The sequence below is a fragment of the Astatotilapia calliptera genome, chromosome 4 (assembly GCF_900246225.1).
Source record: "Astatotilapia calliptera chromosome 4, fAstCal1.2, whole genome shotgun sequence".
Taxonomy (NCBI): domain Eukaryota; kingdom Metazoa; phylum Chordata; class Actinopteri; order Cichliformes; family Cichlidae; genus Astatotilapia; species Astatotilapia calliptera.
This window is the reverse complement of record NC_039305.1, coordinates 7,920,130-7,941,550: the sequence shown is the minus strand read 5'-3', so window position 1 is coordinate 7,941,550 and position 21,421 is coordinate 7,920,130. Positions and strand designations below refer to the sequence as shown.

The window sequence follows — 21,421 nt, the reverse complement described above, 5'->3', positions numbered from 1 at the left end:
CCCGCAGCTGACATCGAATGATTGATCCTGTTGCTGGGATAAGTGCCTGCACACTGCTGAGCACACCGGTCTACTGAAATGCAGGCAGGCGGAAAATTAGAAATCTCTTCATCCCTGATCCATTTGAAATCTGATAACTCCTATCTTCCCCTCTTGCAGGCACCTTTTCTTAGCCAATAAATCAGTAATTAAATAATGTGTTTATGTGTATGTGTGTGCATGTACATAAGGGGCAGGTGAGTGTCCTTGGGGGGGATGAGTATGGATAGTTGAGGTGATTGGGGTATTTAACACTGCCCATCCACCCTCAAACACACAGGTACGTCTTTAAACACATTGTGTTGTCCCAAGTACAAGCGCCTGCCTAGTCACAAATGGAAGTGTACACATACAAACAAGTTTCACAGTGAGTGCTTGGTGACAGCTGGAGGTGTAATGGTGCCTCTGGTATCAAATAAATCAAAGTCAGGCCTCCCCTGAGCACTGCGTTTGTCCCCTTCGTAGCCAGCAGTGTAGTTGCTCTCCTACAGTTGCACTGAGACAGAAATATCTCTCATGTGAACATTTCATAATGCTTCTTAACTTCTAACATCAGTCTTGTTGTGTTGTCCAGGTACATCGGCCCAGGGCAGCCCGCTTCTGGCTTCCCTCCCCGTCCCAGGACGACCTCTGCAGCCTCAGCTCGACCTCAAACACCTCCTGCCCTTCAGACTCAATGGATCCTCCCCACTTAGCCTGTTCCCTAACTTTAATACGGTGAGTCTAGTGGGTCTAGTGGGTACTAGTCATAATAAACCTTACTTTTAGAAAAAAAATGGACTGAAAAATAAGATGTTGAAGTCATTTGAGAACAATGTTCAATGTCAGCAATACTCTGTAAAAAAAACAGTTTAACATTTTGTCTCATCTTTCAAAGCATACTTTGAAAGTTACACAGAATTTGAGGCAAGGCCAATTTTTTTTTTTAAATCTAATCAGCTACAAAAAAAAAATCACACGCTGAAGGGTATTGATTAGAAGACAACACACAGAAGACATATTAGCCTGATTTCGTTCTCTGTGGCAGCATGAGGCATATTTTTATGGTATAAGGGTCGGGGTACTTGTACACATACTTCATCATTTTTGTGTCAATATGCCCCTCATGCCAACTCTGTTTATATCAGGGGGTGTTACAAAGAAATACAGGCCTATAAAGCTGTGTCATTATTGCTACCTATTCTGTTTGTCACTATATCAATACTTTTCCTGCTACACCACAGCCTCCAGTGCTGTGCCCAGGCTTTATCCTAGCTTTAGGTTACAGTTTTTAATGAAGCAAGGTTTGACCTCTGAATATTGCTTTGGTGAATTGTGTCACTATATTTGATTTATTTTGGTTTAAAATGTAAAATTGAGTAGACATGCAGGCATTGTTTAAAATAATGCAAGTGTGTATTTGTAAATACATTTGATTGACATTTTATTTACATTTGAGACACAGAAACACAGTTTTTTCCCCATTTCTTTATTGAAAAGGTCAAATATAACATAGTTTGAAAGGCTTAAAATAGTATTTTTCCACCAAAAAGATGATTCACAAAGAAAAGCATTGCAAGCTTAAACAATCTGTGGAAACTGGACAAGTGGGAGATAAAAACAAGATGTGGAAGACCTGAAAAATTATCTGCTGCAAATGAAAATGATGGCCTTAAGAAATAGGTAACATTAGGTAATGTCTAGGGAAGTTCAGGATTGCAGTTTATGTGTAAAAATAGCCTCTGTTTCAAACATCACCCACAAACCATTCAGTTTTCAAGCACATTGACTCTGATGGCTCAGTCTCTGGAATTAAAAGCTTATATCTTTGATCCTTTACTTTCCAGCACTGTGGTCATTGTCATTTCAAGTGTGTATGTGTGCAAGCATTTTTTGATTTCTTTGATCCTGTGTGCCACAGTGTGCAAGTGTTTTCAGTCCTTTCATTGCAATATGAAACTATTTCCAGTTCTGTGGTCTGTAAATGGAGTATAAGCTAGAGATTTAGCTCCTGCATACACTTTTACACCTTTTGAAACTGTACATATAAAAAGTAGGATGAGAAAGAGGGAGATTCAGTCATCTGTCTGGCTGGCTGGTTCTTTACAATGGAGGACATGTGTGAGGGGGTGGATGAGACATAAATGTTTGCTCTATGATGTGTATTTGTGTATGTAGGGGGCTGCCAGCCTGTGTGAAAAGTGCAGCTTTTTTTTTTTCATTTGTTCAACCGCCTACTGCTTTGGGTCATGAAGTCGGCTATACTGCCCTGTGGAGGATTGAGCAAAAGCAGCGTGGTAAACATTCACTCCTCTAAAACCTCATGTATTTATATTAGTGGTGGAGGCAGTGGGGTAGGTGTCTGTCAGTGTTTTGTCTGTGTTTCTCTTGTGTTTCAATGGGAAAATTGCTGTTTTTATTCTCCAACCAATGTCTGTGCCTCACCATTCTAATTTGGGGTTTTAGTTTTGCACATTATGCTTCCCTATTAGAGAAATAAAAGCATCCATATAAGTAAAAGCTATTGGAGACGGAAAAGGCAGTAGATTACCAATGAATGCGGCAAGGTAGTACAAAGGAAATCGTTTTTACCGAGTCGCAATGCTGTTCAGTCTGCCATTGTTAAATAGAATACAACTCGCAGTAGGACTTGGAATCTACCACAACCACAATGCAGAAATGATGATAACCATGGAAATAACATCAAATCAGTGTCACTTCAGTCACGGGAGGAGATGATTAGCCCCCATAATACACAGTCTGACAGTGCAGCTGTGGCATTAATCACAAAGTCCATTCAACAAGAAGCCCCAGGTTCTCTTAGCCTTGATAAGGCACACGTTGTCCCAGACGTGTGCAGGAGGGAAGATGAATGCACCTGTCTCCAAAACCAAATATCCTCCGGTTCCCCTGGTGTCCCTTCTTACATCCTCCCACTGCTCCACCCTCACTCCTCATCCCTTTGTGTGTCTCGTTCTCTCTCTCTGTCTCTATCTATCTACCCTGAAAGCCCATCACGGACTCAGCCACCCGGTGCAGGATAAGTTCTGTCTGCACTAGGATGGCAGGGAGAACCGAGGGCTTGGACAAAAGACGCATTTATAGCAGTCGGTTCAGGATGGCTGCAGACAGACAATGGACACATTCTTCAGTTCCTAAAACAAACGGCTGTGCGCAGCCTGCTTTTCTAAGGTGGACAGAGGGCAGCAGGAAGAGCTAGGTTTACCTTGGTCAGGCTACAGTTGGTAAAAGGAAACAGCCATTTGCTTCCAAAGATATCTCTGTGTCATGTAGAGGAAACCAAAATAAAGCAACAATGGTAAAGAGCCCTGAGGGAGAGATGTACCTGCAGCACGAAGGTTTCATTGTCAGATGTGTTTATATTCCTTTTCACACCTGGCCATGAGGAAGCCGTAGTAAATAGACTCTATCCTTGCAGAAGAGGCAGCTACCTTGGACATGGCACAGTTTTTTGGTTTTTTTGCAGTGTGGAAGAGTCTGATGTTTTTTAACCTTATGTGCCAGAAACAAAGCAAAGCAGTATGCCATGAGCACGCCAACACTCTTTGATCTCTGGGCAGGTGAGGCTGTCAGCACAGCCACCAGTGTAGTTTCAGTAAGCGTAGCGGTATCATTCAGTGTGTGAAGAGTGATCTCCCCGTCCCTCCGGAGACCCTTCTCTCAAACGAGCTGAGGAATAGAGTGGGTCAGACCCTGTACAAGCCTGGGGCAAGATCCAAGGTGATTGTTATATGTGATACCACGCTGAAAGGTGCCCCAGTGAAATCAGCTGTCACTGTGGAATGCAGATCTTATAATGAAGCCTCAGGTTTCACCCTGCTGTTTATAGTATGGTGTTCTGGGACTCTCTGCTGTCTCTTCATAGGCAGTTAAAACAGTTTTAGTCTGTCTAAAACCTTCTGCAGTAAACACTTCATTGTGGGCTGCAATGACTCATAAAGTTTAAGCAGTGAAGTTTTGGAGATTACAATGAAAATACATTCATAAAGAAGAAACTCTTTTCCCTGTAGATTCTTATGGTGTAGGTGTTGATTTATCTAACAGTTTAAGCACCACACTTCCCCCATTAATATCACCGCTGCAATACAACACACAAAAGTGTAACTCACTAAAGGATAAGGATCATCTCGGTTCTGCATCATCTTTTCATTCAAATTGAAAAGGTGATTGTTTGTGTGAGGTGGTGTTTCATACCTGAAACCCATCAAGATCGTCATCCAAACACAGAAGCAGTTACTTAATTTAGTCAAAGTCGATGTGACAGCAGCAAAACGTCTCTTGTCTTTTGTGCTTAAGTAAAGAAAAAAATTACATCCAGCAAGTTTGAAAAATAATAGATCTGAGCTTTCTATGAGGGGAAAACTGTGTTTTCATCTTTACTTTAGAATTCTCAAAAACTCAGGTGTACAAAAATTGGGAGATTAAAAAAAACAATACCAATAGCAAATTGCAATCAGTGAATACAATCAGTTGATTTACAACAAGCAGAAATGCAGCATGTGGTACTAGAAAGTGGTGTTTACCCTGGAAGTTGCATTTCTTAGGTAGAAAAATAACGAAATCTTGGAGGAGTAACATATTATCTATCGAGAAATAACTTGAGTTCATTCAAGGCCATCTAAACTCTTTTAGGGATTGTGCCATTTTTTGTTCTTTAGTATTACTATTTTATTAACTCCTTCGCTGAATATTGCACAGTATGTCACTACTGTTGTAGTAATTCCACCAAACCACAGTTGCACTTTAACAAAGTGAGATGGAAAACCCTTTGATCTTAGTTATCTTTGATTTATTTAATTTTTCTTCCTTTTTTATTGAACAGCAGCTAAGCATATTTTTGGGAAGCATAAGAAAAAGCGTATTTACTTTTATACTTACAATAGTCTAATTTCTCTCCTTCAGTTTGGCAGTTCACCAGCAGCTTGACTACAGTAATTAGCTTGCATGCATAATAAGGTGGCGCCCTGTCACCTTATCTCTTCAAAATGAAGTTTGCCCTCGTCTAGTGCATCAGAAGGAGTTTAGCAGTACGACTCTTAATGAGCATCTTTAATCAAAATAAAGCCTCTGGTAATGTTCCGTGTATGTAGGCCAAAGAGCTACTGATGATCAGAAAATCTGTATCACGTGCTGACAGGAACCGAGTTATTCTCTTTACATTAAAGGGTAAGGCAGCCTCATGCTGACATTACAGAGTAACCTTTTAATTTGTTTCAGTTTCATTTCATAAGCTCAGCTGTCACTGAAATATACTCTCTGTTTCTTTTTACATTTAATATATTTTTATTAATAGTGGTATGCTTTGACTTTCATGTGAGGAGTATTCTCCATGCCCTCTGGTTGCACACAGCAAGAGCTCAGACTGTGGTGATCCCACAGCAGAAATGGGTTGCCTTTTGATTCTAACATTACCTTATCATCAGTAACATTTAATGCTTTCCAGTTTTTTTATTATTATTATTTCCATCTTGTGTATTCAAAAATAGCTTTTCCTTGTTTTCCTTATTTTCTGCCATCCGTATATCCTGTTAGTCTGTTCTTATAATAAAGCTCATAAGAACCATGGCCAAAGCTCCAAATAATGAGGTCAGAGTATGTAAACATAATTCTTGAGTCAAACGCCCGGACTTCAGACTGTCTATTGATATTTTTTTCTATTCCTATTCCCATACAGAGCTGGGAATATTTTTTTCTATCCCTTGCTCTGTATGATCTATCGCAGGCATACAGCTGTGGCTGTGAGGACTTCCCATTTACCTGCTGTTTATTTGTTTACCAGGGGGAAGCCAATCAAAGCTGGCATAAAAGGCAGAGTGACTAGTGGATGAATTTAGGGGTTGGACCAAGGCCTAATAAGGATTACATTGATCTATGAATCATGCAGGGCTGCTCTAGAGGAGCCTGAGAGTAAAGATAGTTTGGAGTTGGAAAAGAGAATATCCACACTGATGCACAACTCGCCACCTTTAAAGGAAAGTGAATTTGTTGTATTGCACTATACACTAAAGATTTCTGCATCTATGAATTCATAAAAAACATGCAACTTGGGAGAATTCAAGTTTGATCAGAACATAATGTCAGGATCTCGGGTTCAAACTCAAAACCGCAACAGATCATGGGACGATTTTACTAGTACACTTAAGTCATAAAGCAAAAAATCTAACTTGGTCATATCAAAAAAAAAAAAACGGAAACAAAAATGAAGACTTATCATTTGGATCATATATCTCAACAATTTCCCAAAAGGCTAACTGGTAAGATGCTCTTGTGTCTTGCACTCTGTGACCAGAACATGCGCCCTCGTGTATAATCTGCGGTAGCTGCTGAAACTGCTTAGACATCAAGTCATGTCATGCTGTTTTCTGATTTACCAGACTGAAACAAATGCTTACACTGAAGATTGAATGTTGGCTTTATGGGAACTAACCTCACCTCACCTCTGAAACAAAGTAGCTTCTATCATTTGGGAAAATAAAATTATATAGAACTAATATAGCTTATACTTGTCATGTGTTTCTGTTTCTCAGATGGACCCTGTCCAGAAGGCTGTGATCAACCACACTTTCGGTGTTCCACAGCCACTCAAGAAGAAACAGATTATCTCCTGCAACATTTGCCACCTGCGCTTTAACTCGACGGTAAGACACGCTGCATTGGCTTTATGTTTCGGTGTTTATGAGGAAGAAAGAGATAATGTTGGACTACAAGGCAGGGAAACAGACAGTACGCCAGACTGTGTAATTTAAAACATAAAAGCACACTATGCTAGAAAGTGAGTCTGGCCTCAGAGAAGATTGTTTTGGGCTTCTGCTATCTTCTTGAATTTATGTCACGATCAGCGTTTTGGTTTTAGTTTGTTATGTTTAAGTCCTTTAGGTTTTCTAAGTTCATTCTATCATGCCTAGGTTGTCATTATAGTTCTTTGTTTGTTAGTTTCCCTTTGTGTTTTCTACCCCTGTATTAAGTCTCCCCTGTCCTATGTGTTTCATGTCTGCATATCATTTGTTGTTCATGTTGTCATGTCTGTCTCATTGTATTTGCTGTTTTAATTTGAAGAGGTCATGTGTTCCTGTGTTCATTGAAGAGTAGAAGTTTTACTCTTCTACTGCATGTCATTATGTTCATTTGTGTCAGCTGTTTTTCCCCATGTGTTTCCACTTCCCCTGATCACCTCCTGTGTGCTTTTAGTCTGTGTGTGTTCATTCCTGCCTTGTCCGAGCGTCTGCTATCCTACCTTGTCTCCATGTCCATGTTCCAGGGTTTTGTTTTGTTTTGTTATGTTATGTTTAGCTCAGCCAGTTTAGGTTATAATTCAGTTTTGTCTTTGCTTTAGTTTTTCTTTGCTAAAATCAGCCTTCAATAAACGGCTCGTTTCCAGTTAATATTAAGTCTTGTTATTTTGCGTGTACGCACTTGGGTCCAACCTCTCCACTCCCTATAGTCTGCCTCTGCCAGACTGTGACAATTTAGTTCTTATTATCTTTCTGCAATTACCTCAGATCACTGCATTTTTGCATGCTGTGTGTGTTTGTGTGTCATCTGTGTGTGTATAAGGAAATGCGAAAAAGGTCTGAGTGTTTCCCTTTCTCCAAATGATTGTATATTTAAATGAAAAATTGGTCATTTGATTTTTATTGCTATGTAAAAGTTTGTTCGGTTTTTCTTTCTTGTGAGTTGTTTTGGTATGAGGGATTAGACAGCAGGGAAAGCTGCCGTTTATCAGCAAAGAGCAGAAACAATCAGCCGCCACAGCAGGAAGCAGCATTCTCGGTTCCCTACTCCATTTTTGCCACCCTCGCTAAAGCACATGGATATACACATACATGCACACACAAACGTGCAGACTAGATTGCATGCACACAAACACAGAAAAACATCCCATGACATTTTATGCATATTTACATAAGCAAGAAAATGTCCAGAAAGCCAGAAGACTTCTTCGGTCTAGGCACAGCTAAGCGCACACACTCGCTGTCACACACTTTTATTTGGACTCCATCTTCAAAGAAGGTCTGAGGCACAGGAGACAGGGAGCTGAGGGGGGAGCAGAGATGCAGTCGTGCTCTTCACACACTAGAGCAAATCCCATTCCCTGCCTCCGCACACCGACTTAAAGAGGAGTGTCAGGTCTGACTGTAGCTTTATCAGTCTCTCAGAGAGCATGAATACTTTTCTAACACTTCCATGCACCCTCCTTAGAGTTTGCTCAGATATTATACCAACTTATCCTTATGCATAATGCTCAAAGGGGAAATAAGTAAGCTCACTTTGCTGCTCAGTAGAGCACAAATAGACCTTAAAGAGCAACTTAACACCAGCTGACAATCTTGTTTTTAGCAATTCCTCAGTGGTTCGACCTTTCACCCACCTGAAGTGATGCAGAGGTGTACTCTGGGGTGTATCTTTGATGGATGTTTCCAGGTTTCTAGTATTTGTGCTAAGCTTATAGGCTAACCAGCTACTTGTCCTAGCCATACAGACAGATATAAATTATGGGAAAAAATCTGATGATGAGGCGATGTTGTGCAACCGGATGGGGGAATGTCACTGGCATGGTTATCCCTGTTGGGCCAGTGTAACAGCCCTTGGTAACATTTTATGTGGCCCAAAACTACAAGCACGATTGTATGTTTCATTCCACAACAGTAGTAGTAGTGCAGAACAAGAAAGCATTTCTCTTCAATTTAAACTCTTCTGTTATGTATTTTATAACACTGAAACGTAGAGCTGGTGTCAAAGAATGTAAAAACCACCACAGAAATTTTTGATGATCTATAAACCACCTGAAAAAGGACCGTACCAACATGAACCAAAATAATTTCAAGAGATTAATAACCAGTGGGGGACTGGCTGTTGGGAGCGCAGACAGTCAGTCTGTTGGCCTGAGAGTTGGTTTGGCCTTGAACTTGAGCAGCAATTTTACAAAAACAATCATTTGGTACAAGACGCACATTAGATGCAGTTCTGTCACTCTCACCTATACACTGTATGATCTTGCCACAGGATCCATGGCACGCAGGTGTGCACCTTTCTTTCGACAGGCAAGCCTGTCTATGTTAGACAAGTCACCTAGTGTATTGTTAAAGGAAAGGCTGGATAGACATGGCGAGACTACAAAAACAGATAAATACATGTACAGGGACCAGATTATTCAGAAATTCTAGCATAAACAAAACTTTCAGAATTCATCCAAAGATAGGCTACTTAGTCACAATTTTTAAAATTTGTAATAATTATAATTTTCATATACAAATATTGTGGAAAAATGTCAGACTTCTGAAATATGTGTTAGTAGAACATATAATACGGTAGACTAAAATATCTATATATGTTCTTTTTCTGTACAGTTTGTACAGAACAGTACAGAATACAAACACAGAATACAAACACTCGCACCATATTTCTTTTTAAAGACATGCCTCAAAGGGTAAATCATCACTTTTCCTGGTGACCCCATTTTGCATAAAAATATTTCTATTTTCATGGCTCTGGTCACCTTGAGGATAAGAAGAGGTTCCATCCGTAAGGCATGAGGGGTCACTAAGTGTTATGTGAGCTTATAAGTTGTTGTCACCAGATATAAATCCAATTGACACACAGAAAACCAGCAACTTCTTATGACATGTTTTTGTCACCAGTCTCTATTGAAATGAGAGTAGAATAAGTCTCAGTTGGCAAGAAGTCAAAAAAGTTCATTTCCCAAAACTGATTTAGCTATTATAGTTTTTTTCAGTGTATTTGGACCATTAATTGCTTCTACTGAATTTTTAACATTATTTGTTTTAAGTACTACACTAAGTATATTGGTGAACTAATATACTTGATCACACAGCGAAAAGCTTTTTTAAAAAACACAGGGGTGGTAGATGTTGTTCATTTACTAAAAATGTGTCATTTTAGCCCATTGCTAGGTGGTTGCTAGGCAACGTGATAATGTCACAATATATAATGTATAGTTCAACTTTTATGGACATAGAGAAGGTCTTATTATTGTGAAATAAAAATGATAGAATGGATTTCTAAGGTATTATAGGTGCATAAATGCACAAACAGGTCACTTTAGCCTGTTGCTAGGAGGCTGCCAAGCCAAGTCATAACATCCGTTATAGCTAAGAACCTCCAGGGGTGTAAGATGTTTGTGTATTTACTTTCGATGCTTAATTCCTAATGGTTTAGGGGGAGTTCATGGACAAAGAAACAAACAATTCTGGTCTAGATTGAGGAGGAGAAGGTCATAGAGAATAAAGAGTTTACAGTAAAGTTTGGTTTATATTACTTGTGTAATGTTATTGGAAGGTGAGGGTACTGAAAGTGTGGAGAATAATTGCTAAAGATGTTTTATATTCTTCCTTGTGTTTGCCATATAACATGTTGTCATTTTACAATAAGATTTGGCTGCCTCCAATGTTCCCTTTAATTTTTCATGTGTCTGAGCGAACACACAAACTCCCTGAGCGGTCCCTTGGACCACTGTGAGCAACAGCAGACGTGTGCACTGTGGTCATGCCAGCATTGAATCCATCCAAGTTACATGGTTTATTAAAATAATCAAATTACAGCATTTACATTTATGTTAGACTACTTTTAATTAACTGCTTTAGCCCACTTACAATGAAAATGTAAAAAAGATCTTGTTCATGACCTGTGTAGTATGTCAACACTATTGGAAGTAAAAAATAACTTGAACTCCAATTTTGAAAACACAACTTTTTTTTCATTTTTTGCTCTGACTTGTATTATGAGTCTGTGGTCTGGGAGAGAGTCCTGTGACTCTCTGTCTGCAAAATACAGTTTATAATGACCAATGTTGGGCAATTAATTATATAGTTACTTCTTCAAAAAAGTAACTGAGTTATGCAAACAAAGTTTTTTGCAGCTGTTTACCTAAAAATGCAGCCAAGGCGGTTTTTTAAATAAACATTTCAAAATATTTACAGAACAATCAGGTGTTCTGCATCAAATTTGATGCCACACAAATTATTTATGACACTCCAACACATAATTTCTGTCCACTATGAGATAAAGGAGAACATCCCAAGCCTGATACCTGCAGGCCTGACAACAGGAGATGTATCACTCCTGTAACACCTGTAACATTCAGCAGTCGCCTCATTGTTCTGACACACACAACAAAACTATTGACTACACTACACACTAACTACACAAGATTTGCGCTAAACGTCGCAAACCTCTCACATCTCAAAACACCGCAGTCACTCCTAAAACTTCCCTCTTCCTAAACATCTAAATGCCATATCACTTTTTGATTGGTCCACATAGTACATTTTTCCACCAATAGGAAAGGGTGGGAGGGGTTCGCTTACAGGCGGAGAGTGCTTTCAAGCGTTTTCCTTATAAAAAACACCGTTTTTACAGTTTCTTCCCGCAGTAAATATAAACAACAATAGTATTCAGGAAGAAAACCAAACATTGCATCTATTTTTTATCATAACTATGGTTTTACGTGTCCTATCAACACAATTTACAAACTGTTATAGTTTTTAAACACAATTTAAAAACTATAACAGTTTTTAAATTGTGGTATAGTCCACACTCTTTCCGTCAATTGTTCCGTCTGTCCTGCTCACATCGCCAATGGTTGTACACGTTGTCATTAACGTGGCTTCACTCCACATCAGCCACGCCACTTTGCTAGCTAAAACACCGGTGTCGGCACATAAGGACGCTGTCATAGCCTGTCGACGTTGATTAGCTGCATATATATGAATGCGAAGAGCATCATTGGCTGGACTATGGGATAAGGTGGCATCGTTCTAATCCCATACTGGAGCAGCCAGTCACTCACTGACTAACACTGCAAAAGAGAATTGTTAACGTATTTATTTTCATTTCAATTCAGGTTAGATTTTTTTTTGTGTGCAACACAGATTTTCTGTGCGCAGAGACCGTGCCAGCAGTGCACAATTGTGCACGTGCCGAAGCTTAGAGGGAACATTGGCTGCCTGTATTTATAAATTGACCCTATACTTGTAATTTAAGGAAATAATGAAAAGTTAATTCATCAATTTAATGAAATGGGGGAGCTATGCATTTGCTGAATTAAACAAACCAACTGGCAAAACAACTTCACTTGTTTGTCAGTTTCCTTTCCTACAAGAAAGTCATTATTGGATGAGACAATTTCGCAGTATTTCAGAGCTATGGGATGGGGCACTTTTCACACCCCCACAACATATGTCTGGCAGAATATAGCCTTGTGTTTCCTTTTATCGCAGCGATTTCTTAATCACGGGACATTTTTGAATCTCTTTGAAGAAACTGTATCTCCCTGTAGTCTCGCTGCTGGGGTGGTGAAAACCAAAGCTCATTTCACACCTTGTCCTTCAAGCCTCCACTGAGTCTCAGTTGGATGGAGAAGCAAATGGTGGAGGGCTCACCAGCAGAATTCGTCAAATCAAGCTGTGAAGCCAAGCACTGAAGCCTTTTCACTGCAAATCAGTCAGACAACGTGCTGAGGTATTTGAGTTCCTTTTACAGATCTTTTGACGGACACGTTATGGTGGCTACGCATACATGGTTAACGCTCTATAGTCCAACTTCTGTTGTTTACTGTAGGCTGGTAGTGGTTGTGTATGTGTGTGCCACTGACCTTATATCTCTGCCACGATACTGCATAAGCAGTAAACTTAATTATTGCTTATGGCAGTGACTCGCAATCAGTGGTAGAAATATCCCAGGGGGAGTTTTGTTGCCACAGGGTATATGCAAAGATTTGTTCAACTAATCCAACAAAATAAATAAATAAAATAAAAGTATAAAACTGAAATTATAATTTTAATTAAAGAACTGAGTGGACCTGAACAGGCTGGAGAACAAAAGTTACTGTTCATTAAAATTAATGAATAAGCAGTTGAAACAAACAGCCAAAAGGAATGCATAAATGAATAAACAAAAAAAGCATTGGTCAAAAAAAATTAATAAATGATTGAAAGTAGGACTAAAACCAAAGCAGTTCAAATTAAGAGGATGCATAAACAGTTCAAATATCTTGTTAAACAAAGATGTTAAATAGAGTAGCAGGGAAAAATAGAGGTCAATGATGGAAACGGTCCACTGGAATTTATTGATTAACAGTTGATGGTATCCATGTAATTGCTAATCCAGCTAATCCAGGTAAAGATTTGTTTGGAAGAAATACGTAGCTAAGAATAACTGTAAAGACTTGAAATCTTTAAAAGTGATACATTGTTGAAAAAGCCAAACGTAATGGATAACTTGGAAAAACAAACACTCACCAGATGCTTTATTAGGTACAGCTTCCGAATACTGGGTTAGACCACATTTTGTCTCATAACTGCCTTTAATTCATCGTAGCACAGATTCAACAAGATGCTGTAAACATTCCTCAGAGATTTGGGCGCATACTGACAGTTGCTGCAAATTTGTCAGCTACACATCTATGTTGGGAATCTCCTGTTCCCTCTCATCCCAAAGGTGCTCTGTTGGATTAAGATCTGGAAACTGAGGAGGCCGTTTGACATGGCGTGTTATCCTGCTCAAAGCAGCCATCAATAGATGGGAACGCTGTGGTAATTAAAAGGTCAGTATGATCAGCAAGAGGATTCATAGACATTTGCGTGTAAATAATGCACGACACCACCAGCAGAAGCCTAAGCCACTGATACAAGGCAGGACGCATCCATGTTTTCATATAGTTTATGCCAGTTCTGCCCCTGCCTTCCAAATGTAGCAGCAGATATAGAGAGTCGTCAGACCAGGCGATATTTTTGTAATCTTCTATTATCCCATTTTGGTGAGCCCATGCAAAATGAAACCTCAGAAGTGACACCCAGTATGGTCTTCTGCTGTTATAGCTCATCTTCAAGGTTGAACATGCTATGCATTCGCTCATGCTGTTATGCTTTCTTTAGTTATCAGGAGTGTTATTTGAGTTACTGTTGCTTTCAAAGCAGTCTGTCCTTTCTAGTCTGACCTCTGGTATCCACGAGACATTTTTGCACCGAGAACTGCAGTTCTGACCATTCTTTGTAAACCCCACAGCTGGTTGTGTGGGAAAATGCCGGTAGATTAGCATTTTCGGAAATACAGCATGTCTGGGAACAACAACCTGGCCATGCCACTTTTGAAGTCACTTAAATCATTTTTTAACTGTCCTGATGCTCAATTTAAATTTTCTCCAGGTCATCTTAATCATGTCTACTTGTCTAAATGCACGGAGTTGCTGCCATGTTATTGGCTGATTAGATATTTGTGTTAACAAGCAAATGAAATTAAATGACCGGGAGTGTATATATCTTAGTTGGGTTAATAATTAGCTTAAATCCAACTGAAATAACATTGCTTGTTCTGCTGGATGGAAAAACACTTTAACAATATCCACTTATATATGTTAATAACAGTTGGTGGCAAAGGGGTACTTGATTCCATCTGAGAGGCCTGTGGGATACATCAGATGAAAAAGGTTAGGAACTGCTGGCTTAGGACTAATCTATTGTTCATTCTCAGGTAATCGGTTAAATCAGCATTTTGATCCTATTGAAAAGGCCTTAATGAGATTACAAGTCTCATATCTTCTTGTTGCATGTATTTATTTCTCACTAAGGAGTCCTTCAGATAAATGTCAGCTCTCTTTTCATGCAAGTTGTTTAGTACCTGAGGATTTGCATGAGTTGTTTCTTCAGGAAGTGTTAAATTAGAAGCTTAAGAATAAACTTTGATGTGTTTGAGAAACAGCTGCATCATACCGTGCTACAAAAAAGTGTGTTTGGAAATGTTTGCATTTTTAAAAAAAATAGGTGTTTTTGTGATTTGTATTTAATTTGTGTAAATTCCAATTCATGTATGTTATTTGTGATTTTCTCTCATTATGGGTCTGAAATCTTCCCTTCTGTACCTACGTTCTATCCAGACTACGCTCTGAAGAGAATTTATCTTCTCTTTTAATGAGTGATCTCTTTATCGATTTCTTTTCTTTTCGTATGTATCCATGCTTACTCTGACAACAGGGGCTTTGTTCTGGGATTGAACCGAGGTCGTGAGAGTGATGCAAATGGGAAGGTAAATCCGCCCGGAGAGAAACTTGCGTGTTTATTGCTGCAGCGCAGTCAGTCAGAATGTGTTTTGAGTCTGATCCGTATTTGTGGGTTTGTGCGTGCTCACGAGCGCTCAGATGTGTGTGACATTAGCATGTACTGCGAGATGCGTCCAGGTTTTGCAGAGGCTGATTCTCACAGTTAGCATTTTTAGGCTAGTTGTAGAGATGGAATCCTCTCTCTTGTTGCATATTGCACATGCAATTATACCTCTGGCCTCCCAACGTGCCAGCACTGTTATCAGGTAGAAACAGACTCTACTCTTTGCCGCCCGCGTATGCCTGTGAGAGAGTGAATATTCCAGGCGTGCATTTTAACAGTTATTGCACGCGAACTCCAGTCTTTCTAGCAGATTATTCATGAAGTAATTTCTGATTTTCCTTTTTTCCCTGTTTTTGTCTCATATTCCCACAGAACCAAGCAGAGGCCCACTATAAAGGTCACAAGCACGCGCGTAAACTCAAAGCCATGGAGGCCCAGAAAAACAGGCAGCGACGAGCTGGGGAGTCCTCATCCACAGGGCGAGAGCGAGACCGAGACAGAGACCGGGAACGAGAGCGGGACATAAGCAAGACATCTACATCTGAGGCAGCCCTTCCCACACTTATGGATACTTGCTTAGAGGAGGGAACAAGTAGGTATAGTGGCAGAAAGATGGGACGAAGGCATCTGCAAGAGTGTGCTATTTGTAACCGATCCTTCTCCAATCCTCTCCACCTTCTTGATATCACTCTATCACTCTTTGATTCCTCTAACTCCTCTTCTGCTCCATTGCATCTTTCTAAACCCCATCAACCAATCTGCTTCTCACATTATTGACAGTTTCCATCCCCCTCCATATCTTGGCCACCTTTATCCCTTTCTCTCAGCTCCAGTGTGTTACACTTTGAGATTATATCTTCTGTACACCTTATCCCTCATCCTCTTGGCCTCCTATCCCCACTATAAATTCAGACCTCTGAAATTGTAACTCACATTTTTTCCCCTAGAACTTTTCTGAACTGGTCCTCTGTCTTTGTGCCTTGTGATGGATGGAAGGCTCAGATGCTATGGGAATGGGGAAAAATCTGGGATAAAGAAATACTGTGAAAATTCAGGGGCAGACTGGGATCGATCAAAGCCTTACTGGGGCCATTTTTACCCCCTTTGCCTCGACTGCTTGACTTCACCTCAGTTACTCTATGCTCTCTTCTCTCAATCTCAGTTAGATGCAGAGGGTAGTTACAGAACCAGAATTGGTGTATCTGTGCAGCATGAAAAGAAAACCATATATTGCTTGTCCAGAATTGAGAGGGTTCCAGATTGTGGTGAGAGCATTCATTTAATGGGCTGTCAAATAGAAAATAAAGTTAGAAGACATCAAAGGCACTTATCTTCTTTTACAAAAAGTTCAAATGTTTTCACACTGGCAGTGTAAATATAGACATTTTAACTTGTGATAAAGGAATAGAAGTGCATTGGTTTTCTTTCAACAGAAAATGAATGTTGACTTTTTCTCACCGCACAGCTGCAACTTTACCTCAGAGAGCATGAATTGCTCCGGTGGCAGAGTGACTGCAGAGTGAGCCCATTACCATCTCATGTTGCTCTTGTCTAGGTCCACACTTTTCATTTATCCATCACAGCTGATGGGAATGGAGAAGAGCCAGAACACTTTTCCCCCCTCTGTCTTTTAGATTTTTACTTTCCTCCCCTAGAGAAGATCACTGTCTAGGCAGAAATTCAAAATACTCTTGGATGCTAGATGGAAAATCAGAGACGAGATATGAAGGTGCTGGGGTTGGAAAGAGACTTTTTCCACTTCATCCCATCTGACAGACATGTCCACATGCACATGAACACACATACACACACACTTTTTTTTTTGCCTGGAGCACTTTTTGAGTCTCCTTCAGAAAGGAGAAAGTGGACAAAAGAGTAGAAGCCTGATAACGCTCTCATCAAATATCATTTTAATATTCCACTGTTGCAAAGGAGAGCTCTGAAAGAGGAATGCAACAGCAGAGACGAAATGAGATGATGAGTGGGAAATGAAAGATAAGATGAAATGAATGAAGAACACTGAGGGAAAAGGGAAAGAATACGAGAAAGAGAAAGAACATGGAGGAGGGGGTCAGTGAAGAGAGAAAGTACATAAGTCAATGCTAGTTTTTATGCTGTGAATAATTTTGCAGTTCTAAAGCAATTTTGTGAGGAGGAACACTCTTTAATAAGCCCAATTGTGTGATTGGCCTAATGTGAAATTGAAATGCAGCAGTGCGAGCCAGTGCTGGCATGCACCACAATGCCAAACTGTAATGGAATAGTGCTACAAATTAACACTCTATGAAATGAGTTATATCTGCCATGAAAGTAAAGGCTGGTGAGGAGCTGTCTGAGGCTAATGCCCACATTGTGTGCCATCAGGAGCCAATAACACACCTGTCTGCTATTCTTAGCACTCTGGCTCCCTGGCTCAGAGTAAACAGATTTCTTCTCAACCCACAAGGTCAGCCTCCTCAGTCTCATTAGAAAATGCCTATATGCACATTTAGACACCGTAGACATTCACTACTCGTGCGCCACCTCTCGACATCAGCACTGGATGGGGTTCAAAGTGTATATTAAACACAAGATGTTTTCCAAGAAAATTTGGAGAATTGCCACCATGGAGTGGTGTGGGTAATTAAAGTTTAAGCCTTTTCACAGCACAAATAAGAGAACCAATAATAGCAGGACACATGCATTCATAACAGTATAGCAGGGTGAGACATAAATGCATGTTTCGGTAACCATCCCACAACATGTTGGTTTCTTTAAAGTCTGACCACCTCATCTAGTTGGTAATTATTGTAACCATGATGACAAAGGTCTTCTGAGGATAATGAAGTACTGCTTTTAACCCGAGCCACAGTGTTGTGATTTCATTGTGTAAATCTAGCCATAATTGTGTGAGTTCAGAAAACAGTGCAGTTAGGAAGGCAGTGGCAAACAATGTTATTCTGTAGAATGAACTTATATTTGTTGTTTAGAGGTGCAGTAACAAATGTTGTACAACTTTGCTTTCAAAAAGTGCTTTGAAATGTTGATTAAAAACAGAATGTCCCAGTCTTTTAAAAGCAAAAATATTAGATTTCATAAAAACAGCTGAAGTTTAGTCAGGAGCAATGAAAATTGAAAAAAAAAAAAATGTGTGATGCTAACAAAAGACGCCTTGTAGAACTTCACACAGCCATTTGTGTTAAGTAATGTGATTGCCTATTCAAAAGAGCGCATCACAGAGAGGCTGAATCTTTCAAATGTAAAGATGGACAGGGATTCACCTCTGTGCGAAAGAGAGAGCTTGAATTTCAGTGAGGATTTCATTATCACATAACATTAAAAGATTCATAGAATCCATAGAAATCTCTTTATGCACGGATAAGGCCAAAAACATATCCAACTGGATCATGGCTTGAGGGCATTTCGAGCCAGTTTATCATTTACAAAACAAGTATTAAAAAGAAACATGTATGAAAAACATATCTATAAACTCTTAGGAAAATGTATTTTGTCAAAATGTGGATTTCTTTTCATGACTTCAAATGATCAAAAGTGCTCTTCTTGCTTACAAAAATTTAAATTTCTTTCACTTTAAAACAAACTATCCTTTCTTGGAGGGAACCTCAACAGTCCATACATTCAGAAAGGACAGGGAGTTGTACAAAGGGCACTAATCGATGCTTATAAACCATGTCCTATCCTAACAAAGGGCAGCGACTGAGCAAGTGAAGAGAGCACCAGCCTGGTGCTAAGAGACAGAGAGCCGGCATCAATCATGACAAGCATCAATCACCTTTGGCTTTGATTGACTCCACTGTTGAACCTGTCTTTGCTGGGACTATGTCTGTCACCAGTAATGATGATTTAAAGGCAAGAGTTTTCCCCAGAGAAGTTGTTTATGCTCTGAAGCTGCCTTGAATCAGCACTTGCCTGCTAAATCAAGTGCTCGGCGCTTGTATGTGTAAGAGAATTTGTGTTTAATGACGCCAGTGTCCATATTTTTTTGTTATTTTGGCAGTGGTTAAAGTTCTCAGCGGATCAGTCTGCTGAATTGAGAGATCTAAAAGCTATTAAAACCTGTTTTATTAAACTAGACTGTCAAAAGATTAACTATTTAATAGATTAAGTCCTATTCAGATTAAAGAAATATGATGATTACCTGCATATCAGTGATCCATAATTTGCTGCTCTGTAGTTCTGCTCCACAGAAGGCCTGCTAAGAGCCCGCCTTTGATCTGATATTTTGCTAGTTTTGGTCTCTGCTTATAATGTAAACAGTCAGAGGACAAATGGGACAAATGACAATGAGACACAAAAGGCATTTTTGGATGCGTGGCAAAGTCATGGCATTAATATAAGGAAATACTGCTCATCAAAATTGTTACAGGTACCATTTGGCACACCCACCTATTATTAGATGCACATTGGACAGATTCACAGATTCACTCATGGGGCTAACACAAAGATGCTAATTATAGTATGCTCTATTCCACACCTACAAACAGTCACTAATTAATCAATCATAAATTTCACTATGCTGTAGAAGGAACCTGGCACAAACCCACACAGGGAACATGCAAACTTCAGATAGAGACAAGATTCTTCAAACCTACATTAGTCTTGCTGTGAGAGGGTAATACTAACTACTGTCCCACCATGCCACCCCCTAGTCAAATCTGGATCTAAATATTTAATTTGTTAAATTCGACTTCTTCAGCATTTTATTCTTTAGGTGCCAGAAATCTAGTTAGTTTGTCTTAATAAATTACCAAAATGGGCACCAGTTTCATGTTGAATAATTGCATGAATTCTAGACTTATTTCAGCGCTAATGGTGGAAGAGTAAAGGTTTTCTTAGCTGTTGAAATGTAGTGTTTCTAAAAATGGAGATCTTACCCCTGCCGAAACTCAGCAGGGGTATTTGATATTCATCCAGCAGCACAGAGTGAGGTACCTCATGATCTAAATCCTTGGATTTTTGAGGGCTTTGATTCCCACCAACCTCCATGTCTTCCTCTGCTTAATCCACTGATCAGTATCACTCCCCTCTAGAGACTTCTCAGGTGGCCCAGTCTTTCACCAACACTCAGGATCATACCTGCCCCCACCCCCCTCAAGAGGAGCTCAGATCCCTCAAGGGTCACTCTCATTACACCAAGGGGACTGTTTAATCTTGCTTCTATATAGTTTCTTTTTCTTTAGTAGTAATGAGAAAGGAAGACCCTTATCTCCAATGATGAATTTACTCTGGGACGTAAAAAGGAAAAATCAATGGAGCGCAGTTGCACGGAGGGTGGTGTGTGTGTGTGAGAGAGAGAGAGAGAGAAAGAAAGAATGAACACTCTCCAAATGAAAATGGAGATATTCATTGAGCGTAGCACACAGTGCTCTGGGGTGAAGTGCGTGACTCCCTCGGGAGGGCCATGGGGTGAAGGGGAGACGTGTAATGGAACTCCAGTTACTTATGGGGCCAGCAGTCGATGGGTTTGTTTATTTTGACTAAGACTCCAGGTCCACTTGATATTTGAATGGAGAGGGAGAACGAAAAAGGGGAAAGAGAGAAAGAAGAATGGGAGGAGGCTGATGGCATTTACTCACCTAAGCCAAGTGTAATCCAGTCTGTTCCACATGATTTAAAACAAAAGCTGATACTATATCAGAGAATTCCTCAAGGCTACCACATGATAGGTTCTATTAACCTGGCTTTCATCACTTTATCATGAAAAAAATGTTTCTTTGAAGATTTTCATCTGGTGACTGTATATTCCTGTTCGTTGTATGTTAGGTTTTGTGCGCGTCTGATTGTTTTTCAGGCAGTATCATGCTCTGTAGAGATTATATTAATTCTGATCAAACAGCTTGTAGTCAGCCCAGGAAATGATACTTTGCAAATGCAACTATTCATTACAAGTTTAACAAGTAATTACATTTCCACTTTTTAGGCTTCATAGGAGTGTATGGGTAGGTTCTAACCAATTAGACCTCTAAATGTCACATACACTGTACTTTAGACATAGAGGAAGAAATAAACAAGGCATTAAAATTGAAATAAACTTCTATTTATTTGTTAAAGGGTGTCCACACAGTAATAGGCTACCAATGTCAATGAATTTCAGTGAATTATGTAGTAGTGATGTCAAGCAAAATAATAACTAGTGATGCAACATGTTCATGACGAACCATCAGTGATATTTGTTCTTTTTGGCCAATTGCTTCAAGCTAATGTGAACAAAAAACAATCTCTCCACTGAGCTCAGAGGGATTAAACTGTATTTGTTGAATATTGTT

At 39.6% G+C, this 21,421-nt stretch overlaps 1 protein-coding gene across 4 annotated transcripts in view; it reads left to right on the top strand.

Annotated features, from left to right (window-relative positions):
- znf385c (zinc finger protein 385C) overlaps nt 1-21,421 on the top strand; it is a 151,644-nt gene that overhangs the window by 122,222 nt on the left and 8,001 nt on the right. For all 4 annotated transcript variants that reach the window (XM_026164373.1, XM_026164371.1, XM_026164372.1 and 1 more), the window contains 3 exons: nt 614-756; nt 6,567-6,677; nt 15,528-15,747. In XM_026164373.1, coding sequence (XP_026020158.1) covers nt 614-756; nt 6,567-6,677; nt 15,528-15,747 — 474 coding nt within the window. The remainder of the gene's footprint in view (nt 1-613; nt 757-6,566; nt 6,678-15,527; nt 15,748-21,421) is intronic.